The sequence below is a fragment of the Hydra vulgaris genome, chromosome 13 (assembly GCF_038396675.1).
Source record: "Hydra vulgaris chromosome 13, alternate assembly HydraT2T_AEP".
Classification (NCBI taxonomy): Eukaryota; Metazoa; Cnidaria; class Hydrozoa; order Anthoathecata; family Hydridae; genus Hydra; species Hydra vulgaris.
In genome coordinates this window covers 7,580,001-7,607,445 of record NC_088932.1, presented here as the reverse complement: position 1 = coordinate 7,607,445, position 27,445 = coordinate 7,580,001, and the positions used below count along the sequence as shown (strand labels likewise).

The 27,445-nt window shown below is 27.8% G+C and overlaps 1 protein-coding gene across 1 annotated transcript in view; it reads right to left on the bottom strand.

Annotated features, from left to right (window-relative positions):
• LOC136089340 (uncharacterized) overlaps positions 1-27,445 on the bottom strand; it is a 74,385-nt gene that overhangs the window by 14,492 nt on the left and 32,448 nt on the right. The window contains exons 4-9 of the mRNA XM_065815314.1: positions 20,058-20,537; positions 19,219-19,288; positions 18,965-19,124; positions 18,591-18,816; positions 18,429-18,504; positions 15,158-15,207 (exon numbers count right to left, since the gene is read on the bottom strand). Of these exons, the coding sequence (XP_065671386.1) occupies positions 15,158-15,207; positions 18,429-18,504; positions 18,591-18,816; positions 18,965-19,124; positions 19,219-19,288; positions 20,058-20,537 (1,062 nt within the window). The remainder of the gene's footprint in view (positions 1-15,157; positions 15,208-18,428; positions 18,505-18,590; positions 18,817-18,964; positions 19,125-19,218; positions 19,289-20,057; positions 20,538-27,445) is intronic.

Here is a 27,445-nt window from a genome sequence, read left to right as displayed (position 1 = left end):
ATTAGGTTTTCTTTTATAGTTTTCTTGAAAGAAAAATTAGATAAGATAAATATTTATTTTGTTTTTAATATATTTTAATATTATATAATATTAAAATATTTTTCGAACCAGTTTTTCTTTTTAATTAATAAATGTTTTGGTTTGAGGAATTTAATTTTTTTAAATAAAGTCAGTCATTGTGCGCGTAAAAGTCTCTAACGCGTATACGCGTAAGTAGTACGAGCCTTAGGCACAAGAAATATTCAGATTAAAAAATATGTGGTATTCTTTTAAATGGTATTTTGGATCAAGGAATTCGATTTTTTTTATTTAGGTTATATTTTACGCGCGTAAAAGACAGTTACACGCGTATGCGCGCGCCTTACGCGTCATAGGTACGCGTAAAAATTATTTTAATAGAAAATTTAAAATTTTTGACCCAAAATACGATAATATTGATGTATCACATAATTATATATGATAGTTATATAATTTTTGCCGTTTTTTCACCTTTCTGACTCACTGTGCGTCGTCCCGATAAAAAACCTAGTTCTTTCCCGTTTTGAGTTGATGCAACATAAAAGTTCCTACTAATTCACATACTACTCCACCGTCATAAGCACCCATAAACACATCAAGCATTTCTCCGTTTTTAATGTTTTTTTTTTAATCCAAGAATCGTCATTGTTAAAGGTTAATGAATTTCTTGAGTGTATAATATATATATATATATATATATATATATATATATATATATATATATATATATATATATATATATATATATATATATATATATATATATATATATATATATATATATATATATATATATATATATATATATACATATATATATATATATATATATATATATATATATATATATATATATATATATACATATATATATATATATGTATATATATATATATATATATTTATATATATATATATATATATATATATGTATATAAATATATTAGGTATAATATATAATATATAAATATATATATATAAGTATGTCAAGTATAACATATGTATATATGTATATATATATATATATACATATATATATATATATATATATATATATATATATATATATATATATATATATATATATATATATATATATATATATATATATATATGCACACATCTCATATCTTCTTGATTTATAAATAGGTGCTAGCCAGCAAACTCTAATGCATCGTTAAGTAGTTTTATATTAATTGATGGGTAAAAGTCAATTATTTGAAAATGTGTTGAGGTGTTTTTCAGTAATACCTAGAAACCAATGTAAAACATCCTGCGAGCTTTGCCATTGGTTTAAGCAGAGCTTGCTTCTCAAAACAGCATTGATTTAAGAGATTGCAATTTTGGATATCCGCCCAACTTATTTTTTGCTGAGTTCAACCGTCAGACGGTGGGGTTATTAAAAAAGTTTACTTTGATCTTTAAGAGTTTAGAAGCAAATAGAAGTGCCATTTAACTCAATTTTGTTGAACAAATCGTAGTTAATCATAATTTCCTCCTTTTCATTATTCACTTTATGATATAGATTACGGTCAGCCTTTTTATACGTGGATTTTATGGCGTTCATTAGGAGATAACTGTGTTTATCTTTGGATACTCTGTACAATATGTACAGACGATTTGTCGGCTTGGGTAAGTGTCATAGACATTACGCGAAGAGATTTTATATCCTTAGATGTTCTTTTTTGAAATGAGTTGTGAATTTTACGAAGCTTTATATTTTTTACTACGTTTAACATGTCTTTTTTCAAACAATGACATTTCTTTTATAGTTAATAGGCATTTTGCAGATTCTACACCATATTTCATAAACTGAGACGATTCTTTGTTAACAGAAAGTAAAAAAGTAAAAAAGTAAAAAAAAAAAAGGTAAAAAAACTTTCCACCTCATTCATTTTATAACAACTTCAGTTTTCTGCATCACCTGTATAATAAATTATTTTTCTGATGGAATTGGAATTTTTTTAATAGAGTAGTTGAAGGTACACAATTGCGCACGTAAAGTTTTTATAAAAAAAAAAAAACTTTCTTACTCAGCGTCTGTTTCCATATAATTTATGCAGATTTGGCTTCAAAATGTCAAATATAATTTCTATTAGCATTTGTGTTTGTATTAAACAAACAATGGAGAAATATTATATTGAAGTTAGATGCAGTTATGGGGGACATACCAGCTTCGGTAGATATATTAAAAGTTTTAAGTATTACCGTATTCTTAACTAAATTGCTAAAAATATGACAATAAATGTAATATCATTAAAATCATAATAATTTTTTTATATATGTAGTTTATATTATTTTATAATTATTTTATGATATTTTATGTATAAAGTAATATTTTTTCATTAAAATATAAATGCATTTAATTCGTATACATTTAGTTTGCTAAGGTATTGTTTAGAGACAAATAGATTATTAACTACTCGATTAGAAAGCATATAAGGAATGCATGTCCTTCTACGTTTGAAATTAATTTACAATACATACTAGAACATACATAAAGTTTATTTAAAAAACAGCTACTTTGTTTAAATTATTTAAACTGCTTCAAATTCTGTCAAAATATACTTAAGTTACCGATCAAGTGGAGCCTTAAGAGAACGACATTTATAAAAGTTTTAAAATTGAACTTTTCAAAAATTTTAAAAGCAGTTAAATGTAAACTTAAATTGAGAAAATACATTACTGATATACTACTAATATATTACTGATATATTACTGATACATTACTGATATATTACTGATATATTACTGATATATTACTGATATATTACTGATATATTACTGATATATTACTGATATATTACTGATACATTACTGATACATTACTGATATATTACTGATATATTACTGATATATTACTGATATATTACTGATACATTACTGATGTATTACTGATATATTACTGATAAGTTACTGATATATTACTGATATATTACTGATAAATTACTGATATATTACTGATATATTACTGATATATTACTAATATATTAATGATATATTACTGATATATTAAAAATACTGCTGAAATATTATTTTTACCGAAAAAATAAAACAACTGTACCGATATAGCTTAAAAAATTTAGTTAAATCAATTATTGCTCCGTTTTAAAGTTTAAATATCATATTATTTTGAGATTATTTACTTTTTCTGATTTGTCAAATTGCAGCAAACATTTTTGTAGTAAATTTGAGTGTACTTTTATGAGTATTTTAAGCGGTTCATTAGAGTTTAGCTAACCGGTTACTTAGTGGACATTAGAGGTGTCCGCTCGAAGTGACCAGTTAATAACTTTTCAACTGGCGGTATAGAAAATGTTATGTGAGTAAAAGTTAATGTCCAATTGATTATAATTTTATTCTATTTTAGATATCAACCCATCCATTATAGTTTTATGTTAATAAAATAACATAAAGCTATAATCAATTGGTTGATATCTCAAATGGTAACTATAAGATATATTTTATACCATAAAATTAAGTCAATAATTATATTCAGTTCAGTATCTAAAATTATAATATTGTTAAAGTTAAATAGTTAAAACTTTAGAAGGCTTTGTTTGACCATCACAATAAATCATTTTAACATATTTTGGTAAGACGTGTATATAAATTAGATATTGATGACAGGGTGTTACTGCGATTAGACTTATCAACAATCTACGTTGTAACGTAACCAACAATACTATTTAAAAATTTGTTAAATACTTTTCAATGCGTATGATAACAGGGTATTATACATTTAGACTTTTTAATGTTTTAAACATCAGTTGAACTGAAAGTTCTTAAATCATTTTAAAAATATATACTACAATATCTTTTTAATTAATCAATTTGTTTTTACCATTTGTAGCAACTGTGTTTCTAATTCTAAAACATTAACTTTACGGACTTGAATAACAAAACATCTGGTATTTTATTTGGAAAATAGTAAAGAATTTTAGCTATGGTAGTTTTGTTTAAAAAAACTAAAAGAGCATTAGATTAAATTGCAAGACAATGTGTAATAAACTCCTAGATATTTTTGCAATATTTTAACTTTCTATGCTCAAGAAAATAAAAACATGAAAATAAAGACTACACTAATTCTGATAAATTGTTTATCATTCTCTCTATCATATTAACATAATTTTATAAGTTGAATATTTTTTGTCCGATAAACGTTACTAGTATGTTATTATTTTGTTCATCAACTATTTAAAACAGAAATGCAAGGAACAATAAGGCATAAAAAATATTTATAAATTCCACTCATAAAAATTGATATTTTTAAATTAACCCTGGCCTGGAAAAGATATTTTTGAATGTTATTGTTTGCTTTTATTTAAGCCACGTTATCAAATTTAGTGCAAAACAAACGAAATTTTTTTAATAAAAGTTAAGAATTAATAAAGATGTTGATATTTATTTTAAATTAATATATTAAAACAATATTGATTCCTTTCTATTATCAATGGTTTAAAAACTTTAGTTAATCTAATTTGTTTCTTTATATTCTATATTTTAAAATATAGAGTATAAAGAAACAAATATAAATTAATTAGTTCAAAATATAAATCCAAAATGCCAGGTTCAAATGGTTGTCTACAAGGTTAAGCAGATTCAAGACCTGATAAGCAAAAAGATATCGCTTTATTCAGACTTCCTATGAGGACAGGAAATTACTACAAAAAATGGAGACAGAGATTGTTAGCTGTTGTTGCTCAGTATAGAGATTTTGACAACGATTTTAAAGAAAGACTCTCAAAGGGCAATATTTCTATATCCGAGAGCCATTTTTTAGCAGAAGATATTGAATTGACTAGTAAGGACATTTTTATATATTTAGTTGTTTAGATTTGCTTTTACACTCTGAATTATTTAATTTTAAAAGCTTAATTTCGGAGCAGCACTGATATATTTACGTTATTGAAATATTTTGAAATTCAGAAACTAGAAAAAAATCATTACGCTTAGAGGCTTTACTAATTGTTAACTTATAAAATCACATTAAAAAGAAAAAAAAGTGCTTTAAAGACACATAACTCTTATAAAAGATATTATCCCACAGAAACGAATAATTTATTCAAGCATTTTGGTTTTACTAAAAAAACTCAAAAATTAAAACTTTGTGGATTGGAGACAACATGTAAGGAAAACATTATCAAATTTAAAACGTTATTGCCAAAGTATTTGTTACCAAAATATAAAGTTGTGGTGGATGAAAGTTTGGTGTTCACCATTATTGTATTTGGATGGCTTTTGCCAGATACTCACTTTATCTACAAATAGTACTCACGATCATTTGTTGTGTTGTTGATAATGAAAAGTTACCATAACGAAAAAAAAAACTATAAATATAATCTAAATGTAAACATATATAAGCAATCCATGTATAAGCATATAACAAAATGTATGAATTATTTGTATTAAATTTAAAGTTTAAGTCTTTATTTATTGTTGGATTTACGTTTTGTACTTGTTCTCAAAGATTTAAAACTTTTATCATTATTTTATACTGTTTTATTTTATCTTTTACAGTTATATATTATTTTTTGCCAATGAAAATGTACAAACTTAAAAATAAAGTTTTATCATTTTTTTAACAGGTTAAGCTTAATTTCTTTTCCATTGGACACAAATTTTACATCATCCCCAACTGCATTGTAAAAACGTTTAACATTAGGACCCTTTAATAGGTGTTTTGTTAAGTTTTTAATTTCAGTATATCAGAGGTTAGCAACTGAAATTTCTTGTCCAAAATACTTCTCAGCTAGCAAGAAAATCTGATAGCATTCTTCAGATACTGCTGTCAAACCCCCTCTGTTTCTTAGCTTCTCTGAACTTGAAACTTCTTAAGTTGTTTGAAGTAATAATGCAATTAAATTTTGATTGTTCTGGCTTTAGCAATTTTTTGTTATTTTTGCCTTTTAAAGCAGTTTTCTTACTACATAACCTGAAAAATATTTTATTCCATCCACTTCAAGAGTTAACATTTTTTCAAATTTAATTTTGAAGGAGATTTACTTTTGAAGGAGGGCTTTAAAAATAGTGAATTAACTTATTGCATAACTTTGTTGTAAATACTGTTGATGCAGGTTTTTTGAGATTAAAATGTGTATCTGAAAATAGAGCAATATTGCTATTGAAGTTGAAATAATATTTTTGAGCATTTTCAAATGATTTTAGTTTTTGCGACATTTTTCTTATTTCATCAAAAAAGTTTTCCGTTTTTTTTTTTTCAAAGTCTTTTATTTTTGATGTAATTTCTTTAGGATAACACACATTTGTTGACAAATTAGCTTTAATTTCCGCATAAATTCTTTTATTAGGGATGGCGATCCCGGGATCCCGGGGTCCCAATATCCCGGGATACCGCGCAAATTTTTGATTCCGTTATCCTGGGATTGTTCACAAAAATTTCCCGGGTTTTCGGGAATGTAATAAAAATAAAGTAAAAAGAAATATGGATTAAGTTATTAAATTATTTGAACATTATAAAGTGTCTTGTAAATATAGTCTTTGATATAATATTTGTTTCATAGCTGTTTATTCTCTTTGCAATGATTTAATTTAATTTTGAATTTTCGGCATCATTTTTATTTGAAATCGTCGCAGAATTAAAGAGTTCAATCAACTTTTTTCATATTATAAGAATTTATTAATAAAAGTTTTAACTAACAATAATAAAAAGCAAAAAATTTAAAATATTTATAAATAATACTTTCGGTTTGATTATAAAACATAAATAAAAATAGACTTTATAATTTAAATTTTAAAAAAGTACAAGAATAAAAAATATTAACTAAGAAAAATTGAAAGTTAAATTCTCACAACAACAAAAATTAGATATAACCCTATAATTTTTATGAGACAAAATTGATGCGCGATTTTCAAAATTTTTTCAACTACGACTTAAATTAACGAAATTTTTTAAATATGGAAGGTTAATTAAATAAACTTTTTTTACAATTATCTTTAGCGGTAATTGTTTTCGCAGTGACATATTCAGTTTTAATCATATTATTATAGATCTGATAAAGAAACGTAAGTTGAAATAATTTAAGAACTTTAGAACTTTAAAAGAAATTAGAACTTTTGTAAAAATCATGACGAACTACGCTGAATTCAACAGCACAAATCTAATATGGAGACATTTCTTAAGAGGAAAAGATGAAACAGCCATGTGTAAAATAAGTAGATGCAAAAAAATATTAAAAATTGCTGGTGGTTCAACAAAAGGTCTTCATTCCCATTTACTGTCTAAGCATAAACTTTTTTTTTTTTAAGCGCCCCAAGAAGTCCTTACGGTCTTGTCACAAAGCACCGTGGAAGCGCATTTAACCAGGAAGTTCATGCTTCCTTCCTTACAATGACGCGAAAATTTTCCTGAGCTCGTTTCGAACCTGGATCTCCTGATTATTAAGCAAGCGCTCTAACCACTGCGCCACAGCCGCATTTAAATTTGAAGTAAACATTCGCAAGCACTAAGTTTTTTCCCGAGAACTTTAAATTCGAAAGATTTAGAAGAAGAACCTCAAAATAAAAAGCCAAAGATGTTACACTTTTTTTCAACAACATCGAAAAAAAGAGGAAAATTTGTCTGAAGTGTTGGCGCGTATGGCGTCAAAAGATGGTATATCATTTAGTACAATTTGTAATTCCATTGATATACGAGCCGGGTTAGTTGCACGGGGATATAAAAATGTCCCAAAATCACGTAATACTATCAGAAAAATGATGTTAGACTACCACGAGTAAATTAAAAAGCAAGTTATAAAAGAATTAATTCATCAAATATCAATAGGCTTTAAATTTTTCTTAACACTTGGTGAGTGGACTTCTTTTGGAAACTGCAGATATATAAATGTGAATGTACATGAATTGAAAAGCTATATTGGAACTTAGGTTTGATTCGCATATCAGGGTCTATGCCGGCAGAAAAGTGCGTTTTACTTCTAAAAGAAAGACTCCACAACTTTAAAAAAAACCTTGAGAATGATATCATTGGTATTACAACTGATGGTGCAAGCGTTATGAAGAAACTTGGAAAAATTCTAGAAATTGATCAACAATTATGGTTTGCCCACGCTCTATAACTGGCAGTCATATCAGTTCTTTACAAAAAAGTCGCCAGTCACTCAAAAATTGGTGAAAGAGTTTAGATAATAAGAACACTGTTTTTAAAAATTTAGATAACAACGATGATGAAGACGAAGATGATGAATATAAAAGTGACAAGGTTAATGAAGAGGAAGACTGTACTCAAGGTTCGAACAATTTATTATTAATTAATGAAACATCTGAGGTTACAATTCAACATCAAGTTATTGGACCTATTATAACCAAAGTTAGGAAAATTGTAAAAATCTTTAAAAGGTCCCGAATTAAAGAGAGGAGAACACCATTAAGCAGCACAGTTTATTATCTTCATAATGGCCAGGTTATTTCATCGAAAATCCCAGATGATTTTGTACCGAATACAAGTGATCAAAATAAAAAAATTATAATAAACCTAATAAAGCGTCTAAGCTTGGCAGATATGATTACATCAACAGACATAAATAGTGATAGTGATCCTCAATTGAGCAAGGCTTTATCAAGCAAGGAGTGTGAAAATAAAATCAAAACTGTTATTGAAGAATTAAAAAAAGTTATGGAAAAAGGACTGGCAGCAACATAAACACTACCTATAAGGAAAGAAAGTATAAATTCTAAAATTCAAAGAGAAATGTTATTATTTGAAAGTGGTGCTAAAAGAGATAATCAAACCTTCAAAAAGCATATGATTATATACTATCTATACGGCCAACAAGTGTAGAGTCCGAACGAGGATTGTCAGCGGCTGGGTTTTTATGCTCAAAAATCGAACGCAATTAAACGACGAAATGATTGACGCTTTCATTTTTTTAAGGTGTTACTTTCAAAAATTAATATAGTTCATGTATACTCATATATATTCATATTACTTTTATTTATATTGTGTTATTTAATGCATTATTTTATAATTTAAATTACTTAGGTTAATTAGTAAATGAACTATTTTACATAAATAAAAAATGAAAAGTGATTAATTTATTGATAATGTAATTGTATTATCAATAAAATAATTATTTTTCAGTGCTTAATGAGTACTTAGAATCCCGGGATTGAGAATGTCCGGGATTTGCCATCCCTACTTTTTATATCTATGATAAAATCATTATAATGCATATCTTTTTTTATTTTTTTTTATTTTAATTTTTTATTTTTTTATTTTAGGTGTCCCAAGAAGTCCTAATGGTCTTGTCACAGAGCACCGCGGAAATGCATTTAACCAGGAAGTTCACACCTCCTTCCTTACCGTGACGCAAAAATATGTCCAGAGCTCGTTTCGAATCTGGATCTGCTGCTTATAAAGCGAGCGTTCTAACCACTGCGCCACGGCCGCACAATATCTGTCTGACTCTTTATGGCATGTTTGTTTTTAATGTGTCGTGCAAAGCCTCCTTTTGTTTAATACGTTTTGAATTTGCAAACTTTGCACTTGAAGTCTCCAACATCGGCAATACAATATATATTGAAAATAGTATGTAAGATAATTATCACTAAATATTAATAGACACAGTAACTTTTAAATATGTTTTTTTATTTGGCTTTCATTTGCGTTAATCTTCACACCAAAATAAACCTTCTAGTTAAAATTTAAAAACTATTATTACCTCTAATAATGCGTTATCAAAATATTCTTGCAAATCTGGATTTAATTCATCATCAGAATTAATATTTATTATATAATCAAGCGTTTCGCCTGTAAAAAACTCTTCAGAAAACAATATTTTAAAAGTTTGCTTTGCACTAGATTTGATCATGTGATTACTTTTTCCACACTTTTCAAGATATGGCTTTATTTCTATTGGCTATGTTAAAACACAGGACAAAAAAATCAAATATTTAAAGAATGTGCCCTAACTTTATGTTAAAATGTATTAAACTATTTATAATTGAAAACATAACCAGTTAAATTAAAAATGCTATTATTTGGCTATTATATTAAGATTTGGTTAAGATTAAGTTCATTTTAATGTACAAAAGGATTAAAACGACCAGGGCCGCCCAGAGGAGGGGTCACTGGGTTCATTTTATCTAAGCACATGGACACATGGGGCACATGCGACCCTCAATACAAGATTTTATTAAAAAATTTAATAATCATAAAGAGCACTACACCTTGGAGAAATGTAAAACGGAATCTAAAAGACTCTTATTATAATTAGAGTTATTACAACAGACTTCAAATATTTATTATTCTGAGTTTAATTAAAAAAAAAAACGTATTTATTATCACTAAATTAATATATCTTATTAAACTATAAGTTAATGTTTATAAAATAATTTTAATGTTGCTTGAAATACTAATCTAGATGCAAACTTTGTTCAATATTATGTTCATATTTGTGTAGGTTCATCAAACATGCTGGACGAGTATGATAATGGTAATTTTTTAGCCACTCTTGAGCTGTCGGTTAAACACAATAAGACACTTCAGTTCTATCTAGAAGAAGTTTCTCGACACCAAAAACACGGTTCAAGAATGCAAATGCACTATTTGAGCTGGAGAACTCAAAATGAGTTCATTATGGCATGCGGTGAAACTGTTTTTGCTGCTATTATCAAAGAGGTCCACACAGCCATTTATTTTTCCATTATTGTTGACGGAACTCCGGACGTGTTTCATACGGAATAAATCCATTTTGTTCTTTGATTTTTCCGCCTAGGATCTAACAATCAATAGATTGTAAAAGAGCAATTTCTGAAGGAAATCTGAAGAAAAAAAAGGGTTCTGACATTGCGAAGCTAATTATAGACGTTTTTGATCAAAGTTACATAGATTTAAAGAACTGCAGGGGCCAGGGCTATGATAACGGGGCTAATACGTCCGGTGTATACAAAGGAGTGCAGGCCATTATTCTTGAGAAAAATCTCCAAGCTATATTCATGCCTTGCAGTGCTCATAGCCTCAATCTAGATGGTGTTCATTCTGCAGAATCCTCTACTGTAGTCGAGAACTATTTTGGCAACATCCAATTGTTATATAACCTTTTTAGTAGTAGCACCATGCGCTGGAAAATATTGACAGAGGCAACTGGCCAATCCCTTCACTAAACGTCCCAATCAAGATAAAGTGCCCGCATAGGAGCTGTTCGGCCATTGTCGAAACAACCAAAAGAAATACTAAAGTTCTTGAAACTTCTTGAAGAACTTGATTTAGAAGACCATCAACTAACTTTATTTAAGAAACTCAAAAAGTGGATTCAATCATTTGAATTCATTGTCTTGACTTCTTTCTGGTTCAAGGCACTCCTATGTGTCAACGATGTCTGCCTCCTTCTTCAATCAGAAAGCATTTCTTTGGATGACGAGACAAAATTTTTAAAGACTCTAATCGATGATCTTGACCGACTACGTTTTTCTTGGCCCCAAATCCTCCAAGAAGCGAAACTGGTTGCATCTGGGTTAGCTTCCTTTTGGTTTCAAAATGATTTTGTTAAAAAAAGGACAGGGAAAAGGAAAAAACTTCACGGCGAGTCGATGAAAGCACCACACTTCCACAAAGATGGAAATCAAAGGGTTTTGAAATGAAAGTATTTAATTTTGCTCTTGACACGCTGCTCCATCAGATAAGATGCAGAATGGATCCAGCTCAAGAAATGGCGGATACGTTTTCATTCATATGGTGTTCTCCGTCTAATTCTAGTGATGAAGAAAAACTTAGAAAAAAAAATGCAAAGTCCTAGCAAATCTCTACATAAATGATGTAAAAGAAGAGGAGTTGATTGAAGAAATCCGTCACATAGATGTTCTGAAGCAATCAAATACTTTGGGACAGATAGAAACTCTTTCTTCTATCATGTTGCTAAACAGAATCTACAAGAAAGGTCTTCAGCCAATATTTCCTTCAATCTGCATTTTGTCAATACAAAAATATTTATTGTTTTTATTAAATTGTATAGCAATATTAGACATAAGAACCATAAACAGTGAAATTCATGCTTAATTCAATATACACGATTTTTTTTGTATAAGCAACTCGTTTATAAGCAATTGAACTCGATGTAAAAAATATTAAGCAACTTCAGTTCTGAATTAATGTTAACATAAGCAACTCATAAAATGCACATAAAAATCAAAGCACTCAAAAAGTTCCTTTATTTACTGTCAAATACTATTTTTATGTTGGATATAAAACATAGCTTTATGTAGTTTAAAAAATTGCCGAACATGTTTTTTTGAGAAATTGAAAACATTCGGTTTTGCGTTTGAATCAATTTTTTTCTCTGCAATGTAATGACTTCTTTTAGATAAACGATTTCAAAAGAAAGTAATCACGGTAGGGTTGTTGTTGTGTATGTTGTTGACAACGCTGTTAAGGTCATGAGTAAGAGAAAGCAGACAAATTTGTTCAACTTTGGTTTTACCAAAAAGATTTGTCATCGTGGTGAGTTGGTAAATGTAGTGCCGAAGGAAAAAGAAGATAATTTGTTTGAATGTATTGTTTGCAAAAAATCACTGAAAACATCACAAGCCCTTTCGAAATCTCACAAGACTCGAAATCAATGAGCTTGGATCAAATCATTGATGGAAAGAACAAGTACGATGATGTTGAAGCTAACGAATTACCAAAATTTGCTGACAAACGGAAGAGCTATACGTTAAAAGAAAAGGTTGATGCGCTAAATGACTTAAACGATGGTATGTTAAGTAGGGATGTGGCAAAAAAGTATAACGTTCATAAGAGTATGATTACACAATGGAAATCAAAGGAAAAAGAAATCTACAACAAGTACAACGAAAACAAGAAAAACGCGTTATTCAGGAAATGCCGAAGAGGCGACAAACACAAAGCTTTGTTTAACAAACTTTATGACAAATTCTCCGAAGCAAGAAAAAAGGGGCTAAAAGTTAACTTTGAGTGATTGTATGTCTGAGCGAATCAAATTCATCTACAACAAAGCCCAAATGCTGACAGATTGCCAAAATCAATAGTCACTCATTTCTTAAGGAAAAATGAGATCCGCATGCTGTGTGTTCAACGTAAGCGCCAAGCTGACGTAAAGAAGCAAACACCGATTCTGATGAATTGGCATTCAAATTTGAGAGAAAAATTTATTAAATCTGGAAGTGGCAAACTCACATACGGTAAAAAATGGGGGCGTTTTCCACCGAAAAAGAGAATCAATGTAGATCAAATTCCACTACCGTTTGTTGTCGAGAGCAAACGAACATACGAAATTCCAATAAGTAAGGGAAAGGAACGAAGGGACCATAGAGTATGGGTAGCTCAACCTGGCAGTGGACTTGATAAACGACAAGCTACCCTTCAAATATGTTTCAGTCCTGAAGGAATGATGAAGCCGGCATTGATTTTCAGAGATAAGGGGAAAAGGATTAGTCAAGATGAAGTTTTAGCCTATGACACTGATGTAGATGTGTACAAGCAACCAAATGCATGTGCAGATACAGCGTTTTCCGTGAAATGGGTGAAGAACACTCTCTCCAATGCTGTCGCTAACCTGGATGAGTATGTTTTGTTCTGCGATAACCTGACAGCCCAAGTCAGTGATGAGTTTTTGAATGAAGTGCGACAACATAAAGGTATTGTCTGGTTTGGTGTTCCCAACGAGACGCATTTTTGGCAACCTGTTGATGCCGGACCAGGAAAAGCATTCAAATCACATATTAAAGCAGAGCAAAACATCTGGCTTGAAAATGATGAAAACATTGAACTCTGGTTTGGCAACGATGATCGGAAATTGTCGGCAAAAGATCGCCGCATTTTGATAAGTTGTTGGGTCGGTGAAGCTTACCGTTAAACATCCAAAGACGAGAAATTTCTTCGTATGCTTTATAGGAGCTTTGCGAAAATAGGATGTATTATCACGGCTGATGGTAGCGAGGACGATAAGATAAATCCTGAAGGCATGCCTGCTTATGTTGTTCCACCCCCTGTTGACATTGACAACCCGGTGGAAATCACAGACTCCTATTCCAGACGAAGTAAAGGATAACCCTATTGATGTTTTGCCTGACGAATCAGACAGAGAAGACAAGGAACTAGATGGACAAGTAGAAAAATCAGATGGACAAGAAGACGAAGAAAGTGGAGATGAAGAAAATAAAGATCCAGCAGATCAGAGAAACATTTTTGATCTTTTTTTTTATTAGAATTTAAGTGATTTTAGTCGTAAAGAGCACTCTTCTGTTAAAGACTTGATATTAAACCGTATTTTGTCTCTTATTCGTAAAAACACTGAAATTTAGGCTAAGAAACTTAAGCAACCATTAAGCAACTCGAGATATAGAAATGAGCTGAAAAATAAGCAACTCGAGTTCTGACCAAAATTCTATGTTGATTATACAAAAAAAATCGTGTAACCAGAAATCCAAAGTTTGGGACATCTACCAAAAATTAACCCTGGGCACCACAAAGTCTCTGTGCAAGCCTTAGAACGGCTCTTATTATAAAAAAAAATTGAAACTTTATTAAACCTTGGCTCAAACTCATAAATCCCAGGACTTCAGTATGTTGAATTAAAAAGATTTTGAATTCTTTGTATCTGTTAAATGTAACACATTTTTTGTTTACTTTTGTTCAGATATTCTATGTTTTGGCTTTTTAATTTTTTTCCCTTTAAAAAGAATGACTCAAGTTTACAGTTAAATATAAGCAGTTAGAAAAGTAACTGAAAAAAAAAGAAAAAGGAAAAAAAAAAATTATGTTAATGCCCCTAGAATAAGGCTTCAATGAATTAAACAAATAACTATTTCAACAAAAAGCCAGTAAATACTCAAATAATTACTTCACTTTATATAAAACAAAAAAAAAATTAAAAAAAAAAGAAAATTAATGACGCGGTTTTCTGTACTTTTAATCAAATTGAATGAACAACAGTTAATTGTTTTTTGAAATTAAAATAATGGCTCACTCCTTGACCAAAGCGGTTAGTTATTTTATTTTTAATTTTTGAGCTAAGAATCAGTTATAAATTTGCTAATAATTTATGTAGTTAATTTATGAGATAAAGAAACAGTAAGGATATACTTAGGTAGAAAATATTGGTAATTATTATATAGAAATTATGTTTTGACAACTCATTAATTAATCATAAAATAATTATACCTTGCCAATGTTTACCATTGTTTTTAGAAAAGTAACACGCTGCCTTGGTTCTAAATAGAAATCTTTAAATTGATATATAATAATTTGACATCAGATTAAAAAAATAAAAGATAACAAGTAGTATTTTTTTGAAATTGCCTGTTTTTTTCCAATAATTTGAGGAGCTTACTTTTTGGGAAATAAGGTGTTTAGAAAACTGAATAAAGTTTTTTTAGTTTCCTAAATACTATTTAAGCATGTTTTCTTGTTAATTTTGATGATGTTTTATCGAAGCAGTGTTAACTTTTATTGCTCGGTTGTTTCTTTGTTGTTTTTTTTATTATAAGATTTTTTTGTTCCTTTTAATGAATAAAAAGTGAAAAGTTTAATTAAATAAGAGTGAAAAGAGAAAAATTTTGAAGTTTTTAAAGATAGTCTATTAGAAGTTCTTAAGACCATATGTATTAAATAAAATTATATAATCAAAAGACTTTTATTTTTTTATTTTGTTGATGAATCTTTTTAAATTATAAAATACTCTTTTATAAAGATTGTTCAAAATAAAAAAACACTAAAAAATGAAAAAACACTAAAAAATAAAAAAAACACTAAAAAAAAAAAAAAACTAAAAAAGCTAAAAAACTAAAAAAAACTAAAAAAAGGTAAAAAACTAAAAACTAAAAAAGAAAAAAATAAAAAAACTAAAAAAATGGTAAAAACTACAAAAAAACTAAAAAGAAAAAAAAACTAAAAACTAATAAAAAAACTAAAAAATCTAAAAATCTAAATAAACTAAAAAAGAAAAAAAAAGGAAAAAAATAAAGGAGAAAAACAAAACTAAAAAAAAAAAAATAAAAATAAAAAAAAAACTAAAAAATAAAAAAAACACTAAAAAATAAAAAAAACACTAAAAAATAAAAAAAACACTAAAAAATAAAAAAAACACTAAAAAATAAAAAAAACACTAAAAAATAAAAAAAACACTATTACCTTGAAGCAATAAATAAAAAAGTAAAACGAATTGTAAACTGTAAATGCTTAGATAATAAAACTTATAAATGAAATAAATGACTCCTTTGAAAACAAAAAATACGTTCTTGGAGTCTTTGTTGATTTATCTAAGGCGTTTGACACAGTAGATCACGCTATCTTAATTGGGATAATGAAAAGATATGGGATAAAAGGTGTTGCACTAAACTGGTTCAAAAATTTTTTACTTGAAAGAAAACAATGCGTTATTGTTCATGAAAAGAAATTTTTAAAACCACTCAAAATAAAATGCGGTGTCCCCCAAGGTTCCAATCTTGCACCTCTTTTGTTTTAACATACATAAACGATCTTCCTTAAGCCTCAAGACGACACCAATTTATTTTATGCATCCTAATCAATTACAGAGCTTTATGAAACTAAAATTGCTGAACTTGAAAAAATAAACAGTTGGTTAAAATCTAACAAATTATTGCTAAACGCAGAAAAAACCAAATGAATTCTTTTTCATTCGAACCTTAAAAAATACGACCCGATTTACCTTCGCTAAATATAGATACTAAAGAAACAGAGAGAACCCACGCAGCTAAATTTCTAGGGACACTTATTGATGAGAACATCTCATGGAAATTACATATAGATATATGAAATACCAGAATATTAAAAAACATTGGTATCCTCTACAAAGCTAGTTCTATACTATCTCCAGATAATTTAAAATTCCTATACTTCTCATTCATACAAAGCTACTACATATATGCTAATGTTGCATGGGCGAGTACTCATAAATTCAAATTAACCACACTATATCAAAAACAAAAACATGCTGCAATAATAGTTTTCAATAAGAATAGACTCTGGCATGCTTAGCCACTTTTAAAAAATTTGAAAGCATTAAATGTATATCAAATCAATATATTCCGTAATTTTTTATTTATGCTTAAATATAAACTTGGACTTGTTCCTTCTAACTTTTCAATGAATTGCTTCCAAAATAGCAAATATAGATACCATACCAAAAGAATGGGAAACTTAAATACTCTAAAAACATTATTAAAAGATCTCATTTTAAACACTAATAACTTTATGAGTTTTTATTAACCCGAAAACATTTAAAACTATGTTTAAAACTAACTTTGTTCCGAAACCAATGTAAACTCTAATAACTATAAAAACTCTAAATAACTCAAAAACAACAGCAATAAAAAAATACAAAAAAAAAAAATATAGACTTATTTATCAACACTTGAAATTATGTCTCGACTAATATTTATGTGTATTGAAATAAAATTGAAAAAATGAAAAAAAATTTTTTGTTTGCATTCTTTGTTTTTGCATTTTGGATTTTTCTGCCCAAAACTGATATTTTTTTATTTAACGTAAATTTATCTTAAATTAAGTATCCAAAAATATTAGTAACGCATAGCGGTTTCTTGACAAGACCGTCGGTCTTATGCAAGTTTTCCGCGTTCTTTGAAGTAATTTTTAATACTTTAAAGTTTTGTTTTCTATATTTTTTATATAACGTAACTTTGTGAATTTTTAATTTTTTTTTTAATTTTACTTACTCTGTAAAGATTCTATTATATATTACGAACTTGTAAAGATTAAATAACAAAAAAAATTTAAAAAAATATATATATAAAAAATTCAAAACAAGGTGAGATCAGAGGCGATTCTCCAAACTAAAATGAGGAAGACGGGTAAGGAGTGGGTGAATTCTTAAGAATACTGGCAAAAAAAAGGGCATTTAAATTAAAATCACTCGACTGAATTTTGTCAAATACCTAACTACCTTACTATATTAGTCAAAAAACCGACTATAACATTTAAATCACCTTGTTTGAAGTGGAGGGGGTTTGTTTAACGCCCCCACATATCCCCCCGTATAATTGCTTCTGGGCAAAACGGCTTTAATGAGTGAGACTTATGAGAAAAGTTAAAACAATTTTAATTAGCACACATTATGTTACCAAAATATAACTTAAGCAACCAAAACGTATAAGTTCATAATCAGGTTAAATAAAAAAAATTTTTATAAATTTTTGTTTCACAAAATAAAAACTACGTCTCGCAGTCATTTAACTAATGACATTTGGAGAGTAAAACAAAATCATATTTAAGAATGAGTGAGAAATGATAATTAAAGTAGAGGTAGTATGGTTTGAGCATCCCCTAGGTTTATTGATAAAACAATACTATAAAAACATTTAAAAAGTTGCTATAAAATCATATGTAATTTATAAAGCAAAACATTAAATTTTGTTTGCTATTAAAACAAAAGAGTGTAGCAAAAAGTATTTACGTGACAACATCCTGATCCATACATAAATAAATATGCTGGTATTTGGTGTCCCAGTAAACTCCACGGCCAAGGTTTTCTGAAAAAAATTAGTTTTCAAAAAATTTTCAAAATATTTTTTCAAAAGAATTTTTAACACAATAAAATAAGAGATAATTAAGTTACCTGGTAACGAGTTTAAAGTTTTTGGTATTCTAATTTGACAGGTTTTGATAAATACCTCTTGCTGAAATTCTTTGTATTGGCTCCATACTTTTCCTGCTGAGCTTTGGTAAGAGATTTTAACATACGCATCTACCATAAAAGAATATGCAAACTGAGAACATTTTTTATTATGTGTAGCTTTAATTGAATGGTTAAAGTTACCAAGTAAAGTAAGCTTTCCAGGGAACTGTAAACAACAAATAAATCATTATTTTAACGGCTTGGATAAAGCATTTTCAAGAGAGTTCAACAAAATATTTTTTTACCGTTGCATTTTATACTATTATCAATTAAATTTTTTTTTCATTTTAAAGCAAATATTTAAATGTTTTTACATGATATTTAATTCTTGAAGAGTCAACTTTAATAAACCCATTTAATATGCTTTCGGATGTCAAAGAAACAAATGATGGGAGATAATATTCAAGTGATAAGTTATGAGCGCTTTTTCCTGGTTCGTCGGCATTTTCGAATAAAATAGTTATCGAAAATGTGCTAAATAAGGAAGAACTAATTTAGAAAACTTTATTATTATGATAACAGTTCATATTTTACAGTATATTAAACAATATTTTGTAAGATTTTTTACCTTTCTTCAAGTAAAAACTCAAAATCAATGTTCAATGAAGGTTTACAAAAGTTCTTCTTGCTTGTTACAACTTAAAATTTATATACATATATATATATATATATATATATCTATATATATATTATATATATATATATATATATATATATATATATATATATATATATATATTTATATATATATATATATACATATATATATATATAAATATATATATATATATATATATATATATATATATATATATATATATATATATCTATATATATATATATATATATCTATATATATATAAATAAATAAATAAGTTTAATTTTGCTGTGAGCATATATTCAGCAAAAGTGCTCGATGAATGATATCAGAGCTATATAATTGATTTTTTGACGAGATTAAATAAATATATATATACATATTATATATATATATATATATATATATATATATATATATATATATATATATATATATATATATATATATATATATAAATATATATATATATATATATATTTATATTTTTATATATATATGTATATATATTTATATAAAGGAAAAGCGGGGCAAGACTGCCAACGTTTTAAAAGGCCTAAGTTATTGCAAAACTATCATTCATGAAGCAGTATTACTTTGTCAGTCTGTTCATGCCATCATAATGATTTATTGCCTCGATTAATTTTCAGTTTGCAAGAAATAAAAAATTAAATAAAATGTTCCTAAATATGTTTTTTGGTCACGTGACATGGGTTTGTTGAATTATTATGCAATTTCTGACTCCATTTTTATAACAATTTAAAATACACTTTATTTACTCATTTTATAAAAAGATGCATTAAATTTACCTCCATAACCATTATATATAACCAAATTTCGAATGTATCCAGTCTGCGCTAGGCTCCAGGGATCGCCCGTATAAATTTTAACATTTTGAAATTCTCTTACGTCGGTGTTACTTGTTGTAAAGGATGTTTCACCATTTAAATTTACACTGTAACTATAACCTCCGTCTACAATAACCTGTTTAATTTCGATTTTTGACCATACTTTTGATTTAATCGGCTTTGTATTAATGCAAAGGTTAGAATTGCCGTTAATTGCCGAACAAATTTGCAGACTTCCGTTTTTATATAGCCACACAGCTGGAATTTTGTCTCCATAAGTACCATCATTATTTCCGTTTGTGACGCGTAGAACACTATTCATTCCATCTTCAAGGTATGCTGGCAAAACTTCTACTGAAATCAAGTATTCTTTAGAAAGAGTTTTTAGAACACCTAACTGGTTTCCTCGACAAGAATCTGCTTCTTCAACAATTAACGAATCTAAGTTTATTAAATTTATAAGTGCAGTTAAACAAAACATAAAATAAAAAAAGATAAGAGAATACAACTTCTATCAAAGTTGTTAAAAATAAAATACAAAAATATAGCATTAAGCTAAAAGACAGAAAAACTAAATCGAATATATAAAGTAATGAAAACAAACTGCATATTTAAAGTTTGTTCTAGTGACGCTTTAACTGCGTTAGAACAAACTTTGAGTGTGCAGCTTATTTTTTATTATCTCTAATATGTATGTATGTATGTATGTATGTACGTATATATGTATGAATGTATGTATGTATGTATGTATGTATGTATGTATGTATGTATGTATGTATGTATGTATGTATGTATGTATGTATGTATGTATGTATGTATGTATGTATGTATGTATGTATGTATGTATGTATGTATGTATGTATGTATGTATGTATGTATGTATGTATGTATGTATGTATGTATGTATGTATGTATGTATGTATGTATGTATGTATGTATGTATGTATGTATGTATGTATGTATGTATGTATGTATGTATGTATGTATGTATGTATGTATGTATGTATGTATGTATGTATGTATGTATGTATGTATGTATGTATGTATGTATGTATGAATGTACATACACTTATATTTAAACATAGTAAAATCATGAAACCATTGTCAATTGTTTATGAAATAAATTGCGTGGTAGGAAATTTGTTACTTGTTCACAGCAAACCAAAAATCCATTGTCTATATTTAACTTTGTTATTGCTAAAATACTTATTTCTGAAAACAAAACATAATTCTTAATTGAGAAATAAAGTGCGAGGTGGAAAATTTTTACAAATGCTAGAAATAAATTTCTTGTTTTTAGAAAATTATTTCTTAATGAAAAATGTAATTTTGCTGCAAGTATAAGTATATACATATATACGCACAGACTGACACGCACTTTGTTATTGAAATATACACTTTTACACACACATTTATATGCGTATACAAATAAATTTATTTGCGTATGCATATAATGCGTATGCATTCATGAAATAATGAAAATAAATGAAAAAAGGCAGTCCAAAATTATAAAACCAACGTTTAAAAAACGAAGTCAATATGGAATATTACTTTGAGTTTTCTAAAATTTTAAAATTAAATTTATTTGTTTTAAGCTACACCTCATAATTGAATCGAGAGTAATGAAGACTTTTTTTAAGAAAAGTCTGCCAAGTCAAATTAAAAAAAATGTCTCTTTTTACCTAATTAGCGTTTTCAGGAAGAAAAAAAAAAGAGGAATATCAATAAAAAATAATAAATATATAATAAAAAATGCTGAAACAAAAATATAAGTTTTTGTGGTATCAATCCTTGTGGATAAGATATTTTTTTCATTATGTACCGAGATTTGTTTTTTAGTAAGATTTAAGCCATTGTATAATAAGTGAATTTTCCTTAAAAATTAGTTAGCGTCCAATAAGTAGATTGGCTTTTTTAACTTCACATTTTCTTGAAATTATTTTACGCGCTTGATCTTAATAAAAGGTATTTCGATAAACTCATAAACATTTATTAAAAGTCGAAAACAACATCTAATAAAAATGTTTTCGAATAAATGAAATATCCATTGAAAATGGTTTCTAGAATAACGCTTAGAACATTAGAACAACACAAACTTCTTATAAAAGATTTTTTTTAGTTATGTCAGATTTCATTAAAAAAACTGCAGAATTTCGAAAGAATATTGTAAATGGTTAACATTATCACTTTAAATTAAGTATAAAACAAGGAACTAGAACAGAATTCAATATAGCTTAATTCCAGCAGTCTATCTTTAAACGCTGACAAAACTAAGTTCTCCATATTCTAATTTAAGCTAATGTTTTGATATATTCCTTCATCTTTACGAATGTTATTAAAAAAATATCAAAACTAAGCGTTCTTTTAAAAAACAATTTACTTTATTTAATTGATGAAAACTTACGTTGGAGAGATTATATTTTATATGCTACCAAAGTAATGTCAAGAAATATGGTATTTTATATAAAACTCGTAAAATTTTAGAAAACACCTAATTAACTGAGCTGTATTTTGCATTCGAAAATAGAAATTTATGTTATGGTTGTATATAATTTGTATTATATTATGCTGTTTGGGATAGTACAAAGAAATCTTAACTCAAATGTTTCTATAAACAATAGAAACATGTAATACGAGTTATACATTTTTAAAATACAAAAGCTAAACCTCTTCTTAGAAGCATGAGTGCTCTTGATATTTAGTAAATAATTGTTTTCAAATCTATGAAATTTATGTTTTAACATCAGATATGAAAAGCTCCTAAGGTTTTCGAAAATACTGTTTGGAAAAAATAAAAATGATGCAGTATACGATCTACACACTTAAAATTTTTTTAAGAAAACCAAAAATTGAAAATTACAAGATTCTCCATTTTCTATCATGATTCCTTACTATGGAACCATTTTACAAACTTATCCAGTGGCACGGGACGTAAAAAAGATGTATTTAAAACGTCTTTTGAAGGTTTTCAACGTCATTTGAACGTTTAAAAGACGTCTTTTTTTTTCCGTGCTCAGTGGGTGTGTCGTAAAGTTAGAAAAATCAATACAGCTCAAAAATTTAAACACAGCATACTTGAAATTCAGTCATTCAAGAATCGTTACTCAATTGGTTCTAACCATACATTGTTTTCCCAAGGATACTAGTGATAAGATTTTTTCTTCTTCAGGTTCTACTTTATCTTAATTCTAACATATACTTAAGTGAACTCTCTTGTTAAGTATTTTGAATTATTTTTTTCGAACTTCAGAAAACATATTTTGAAGAGTAAAAAGAGGCTTTATAAAAATATTATTTATATTTATATTATTATGATATTTAAATTATTCATTTCTTGTTTGAGGTCCTGTCTGTTTTTGTATTTTTTTCTAAGTGTTTTATATGTATTTATAAACTATAAAAATATTTACTTATTATAGTTGTATAATAGTAGATATGAATAAAACATTATTCAATTATTTGTAATATGAATAGGAAAAACAAAATTTAAACCATTATTAGTTCCTTTTTAAGCAAATATATGATTTTATATTCAAATTTTCTCAATAAAAGTTTCACAATAAAAGTTAAATTTTTTATTCTCTTACAAAATACTTCCCTCATAAAAGTCTTTAACAAAATATAACCTAACACTCTTCATACCGCGTTTGCACCGTACCCAAGCGAGATGAACTTTAAGATGTTATATGAAGATAACTCACAGGATAAAGTGGAGCAAGAATGAGCGGTGGCGCAGTGGTTAGAGCTCTGGCTCAGAACCCAGAGGTCCGAGATTCGACGCCAGCTCTAGCCCAACAAGCGACATTGGTACGGATGGAGGCGTAAACTTCCTATTAAATGCTCTCCCGCGGTGCTCTGTGATAAGACCGTAAGGACTTCCGGGAGCACCTAAATAACTACAAAACAAAAAAAAAAAGAACGTCAGGTAAAAAAAGTGTTACAAGCTGCACTTTATCTTATCTGTACTTTATATGAAATATCGTTTTGCAATGATTTTTAAATTGCGAGTTTATCATTTCTTAAACTTATATTAACCCAGGAAAAAAAGCTCTATAGAATTTCTATAATCTTTTGAAACATATGGGCAATAGAAACTCTATAGAATTTTATAGAACTTCTATAGAATCTCTGTTAATTTTAATAGAAATTTCTATAGAACTTTATTTTCTACCATTTTTTCTATAGAAAAAAAAGTTTTATTGCAATTTCTATAGAAATTAGTAGATATTCTATAGAAATTCTATAGAATTCTATAGAATTTCTAAAGACCATATTTCAAAAGTGTATAGAAATTTTATAAAACTTTTTTTCCTAGGAAACATCATTTCACTTGTAGATAAAAAGTTATCTTTTAAAAAACATTTCACTTGTTGTAATTTGAGAAGCTTTAACAAATTTTAATAAAAGAAAAACCCATTCCTGAAGGACTTTTTCCACAACACAAAATAAATCGCGCAAAGCAAGTTTTTATGTCATGACGAAGCGTTGTTTTGATTTCTACATTATTTTCGTGACTTTTTTTGCGCTATTTTTTTTTTATTTTATTTAGGTGCCCCAAGAAGACTTAAAGGTCTTGTCACAGAGCACCGCGGAAGTGCATTTAACCAGGAAATTCACGCCTCCTTCTTTACCGTGACGCGTGACTTTATCAATAACAATTAATGGCAGCTATGAGTTTACGCTGGATGCTTTTCAAAAAAAATTTACTTTACTTAAAGTTTTTATTGCATGTAAGAAACAAATCGCAAAAAATGTAAAAAGAAGCGATTTTGGATAAGAAAATTGTATTTAGATTGTAAACAAAAAGGAGAATATAATTTTCATGTTAAATATTAATAATTGTTTGACCTCGAACTATTTTTTCATTATTTTCTCATGTCACCAACAATATTAGAAGAATTATTGCTCCGGGTATGCCCGTTGATTAAGAAGAAAATCTACCTATAATAGAGATTCTATATCTGCTCCAGAAAGATTTTGTATTGCAATGCGTTTTTTAGTAACCAGTGACGCACAGACAACAATAACTATCAACTACCGCATGAGCCATTCAGTTTTCAAAACAATAATAAGTGAAACATTTAGAGCCAAATGGGTATCACTTTTTTAAAAGAAATACCTAGACCCACCATCTTTTGAAAAAGAATGGAACAAAATAGCAACTGACTTTGAGAAAAAATGGAACTTTCCACAATGCTTTGGTGCTAAAGGTGGAGAACATGCAGTTATGCAAGCTCCAGCGTGCTCTTGCTCATCGTTTTATAACTACAAAAAGACACATAGTGTTGTACATTTAGCTGTGTGCAATGCAAAATATTAATTTTCACTATTAGATATAGAAAATAGTGGAAGACAAAGTAACGGTAGTGTAAATGCAATTATTTAACTTGGTTATGCTATTAAAAATGATCTACTTGACTTTCCTCAAGCATATAAAGTAAGTGGTACTAAAACAATATTGCCCTATGTGTTTGTTGGAGATGATGCATTTGGTTCAAAGCCTCACATGATAAAACCTTATCCATTTTCTAATCTTTCGTACAAACAACGAATATTTAACTACAGATTGTTGCGTGTCAGGAGAGTAGTTGAGAATGCATTTGTTATAGCTGCATCCAGATATCAGATTTTCAGAAGACCTATTATTGCTTCAACATTAATAGTTTAACAAAGTTGTGCTTATAATAAAGCTGCTGCTGCACTTCACAATTTTTAATGTCAAAAAGGAAGGAGAGCCTTAACTATGATTACTGTCCAAATACTTATATTGATCAGGATGATCAAAATGAATTAATACCTGGTAAAAGGAGAGGATAAATTGTTCTGCCTGTAATCACTATTCTAAAGATGCTTAAAAAGTTAGAAACAACTTCAAATATTCTTTTAATACTGATGGAACAGTTGATTGGCAATGGTCATTAATAAACAATACCTCTTGTCAAAAGGAAAACTTTTGAATTTAAAATCAATATTTTTTCTGCTTACAAGATAAATAACAAAAAAAATTATTTTTATTAACATTTTTTATCAAATTCAGGCTCATACAGCAATAGTGGGATATTTTAATTTTTGTTATTTTTTTTTATGTTGTAAAGTTTTCAATATCGGTACTAAACATTGGCAGTATAATGTGTCTTCACATTGATTATCAGTGATAACTTTTTTTAGCTCGCTATCAACGTTTGAAAATTTTTGCATTATTTTTTTATCTGCCTCATTAATAAATATCCTATTTTTGGCTTTTACACCAATTGGAGTAGCAATCTGGTCTTCATTTTAAATTATAGTTTCTTCTAATTCAAAATTGCTTTGAGTTTAAATATTGCTGTTCTTATCATGTAAAAATAGCATTTCTTCTTTGTACTTGCACTTAGGTAAATTGTTGCGCCAGCACCTGATTTAGTCATCTTATCACGTTTGACGAAGCATTTTTTTAACGTATCTTTTAGATTTTTGATTTTTTTGCAAAACTTTAACTGAAACACAAAAAATTTAAATATTTATGTATATGTATAAAATACAAATGTTTATCTAAAACCTATAATTACAATTTTCATTTTCTTTCTGTTTTGAATGATGTGGAAATTTCTTTTCACGCATTCATTTTAACATCTCTATCTTTGTATGACTGATGAAATACCTACCACAAACATGGTAGTTTCTAATTTGAAAATATGGTAAAAAGTTAAATTAAAATATAATTTTTTAATACAATTCAAAAATACTATTTGATATAATTTTTTTTAAGAATGTTTAGAAAAAGAAATGCTAACCTTTAATAGGAAAACTTCGGTGGAAAAACTGTTATGCAAGAAGCAACAGATGTTTCAACTCTGAACGGAAGATAAACCTTTTTGTAAAGAGAAACTTTCGGAACTTTAAATTAAATCTTTATTTGATGAACTATATTATGCTTGCAAATATTCAGGTTGAATTTTAGTAAATCAATAATAAATTAAGCATTTAGTTCATTGTTGTTGTTGTTCATTATTGTTGTTGCCATTATAAAAAACAATGTGCTTTCGCTCTTTTAACTGCTTACATTACGTGAATAATATTTAAACTTTGATTGGTTTTTGCTTATGGCAATTCACAAAACGTCAAAAAGAAACGACTTTTTTTTTGGCTCAGCGAAACGCTGTAGCGAAAAAAAATCAGTCTAATTGATGTAATGTTTTATCTGCGCTTGCTTATCGACAAATAAATTCACTTGGCGCGAATATTTGGTCCTGTGGAAAACGGCCTTTACCATCTATCTATGGCGCTCTATACTGAAGGCCTATTCATCGCGCAACCGTAAGCCGTGATTGGGGGCCTATTATTTTTACGGATTATCAGCAGCTCTGCTA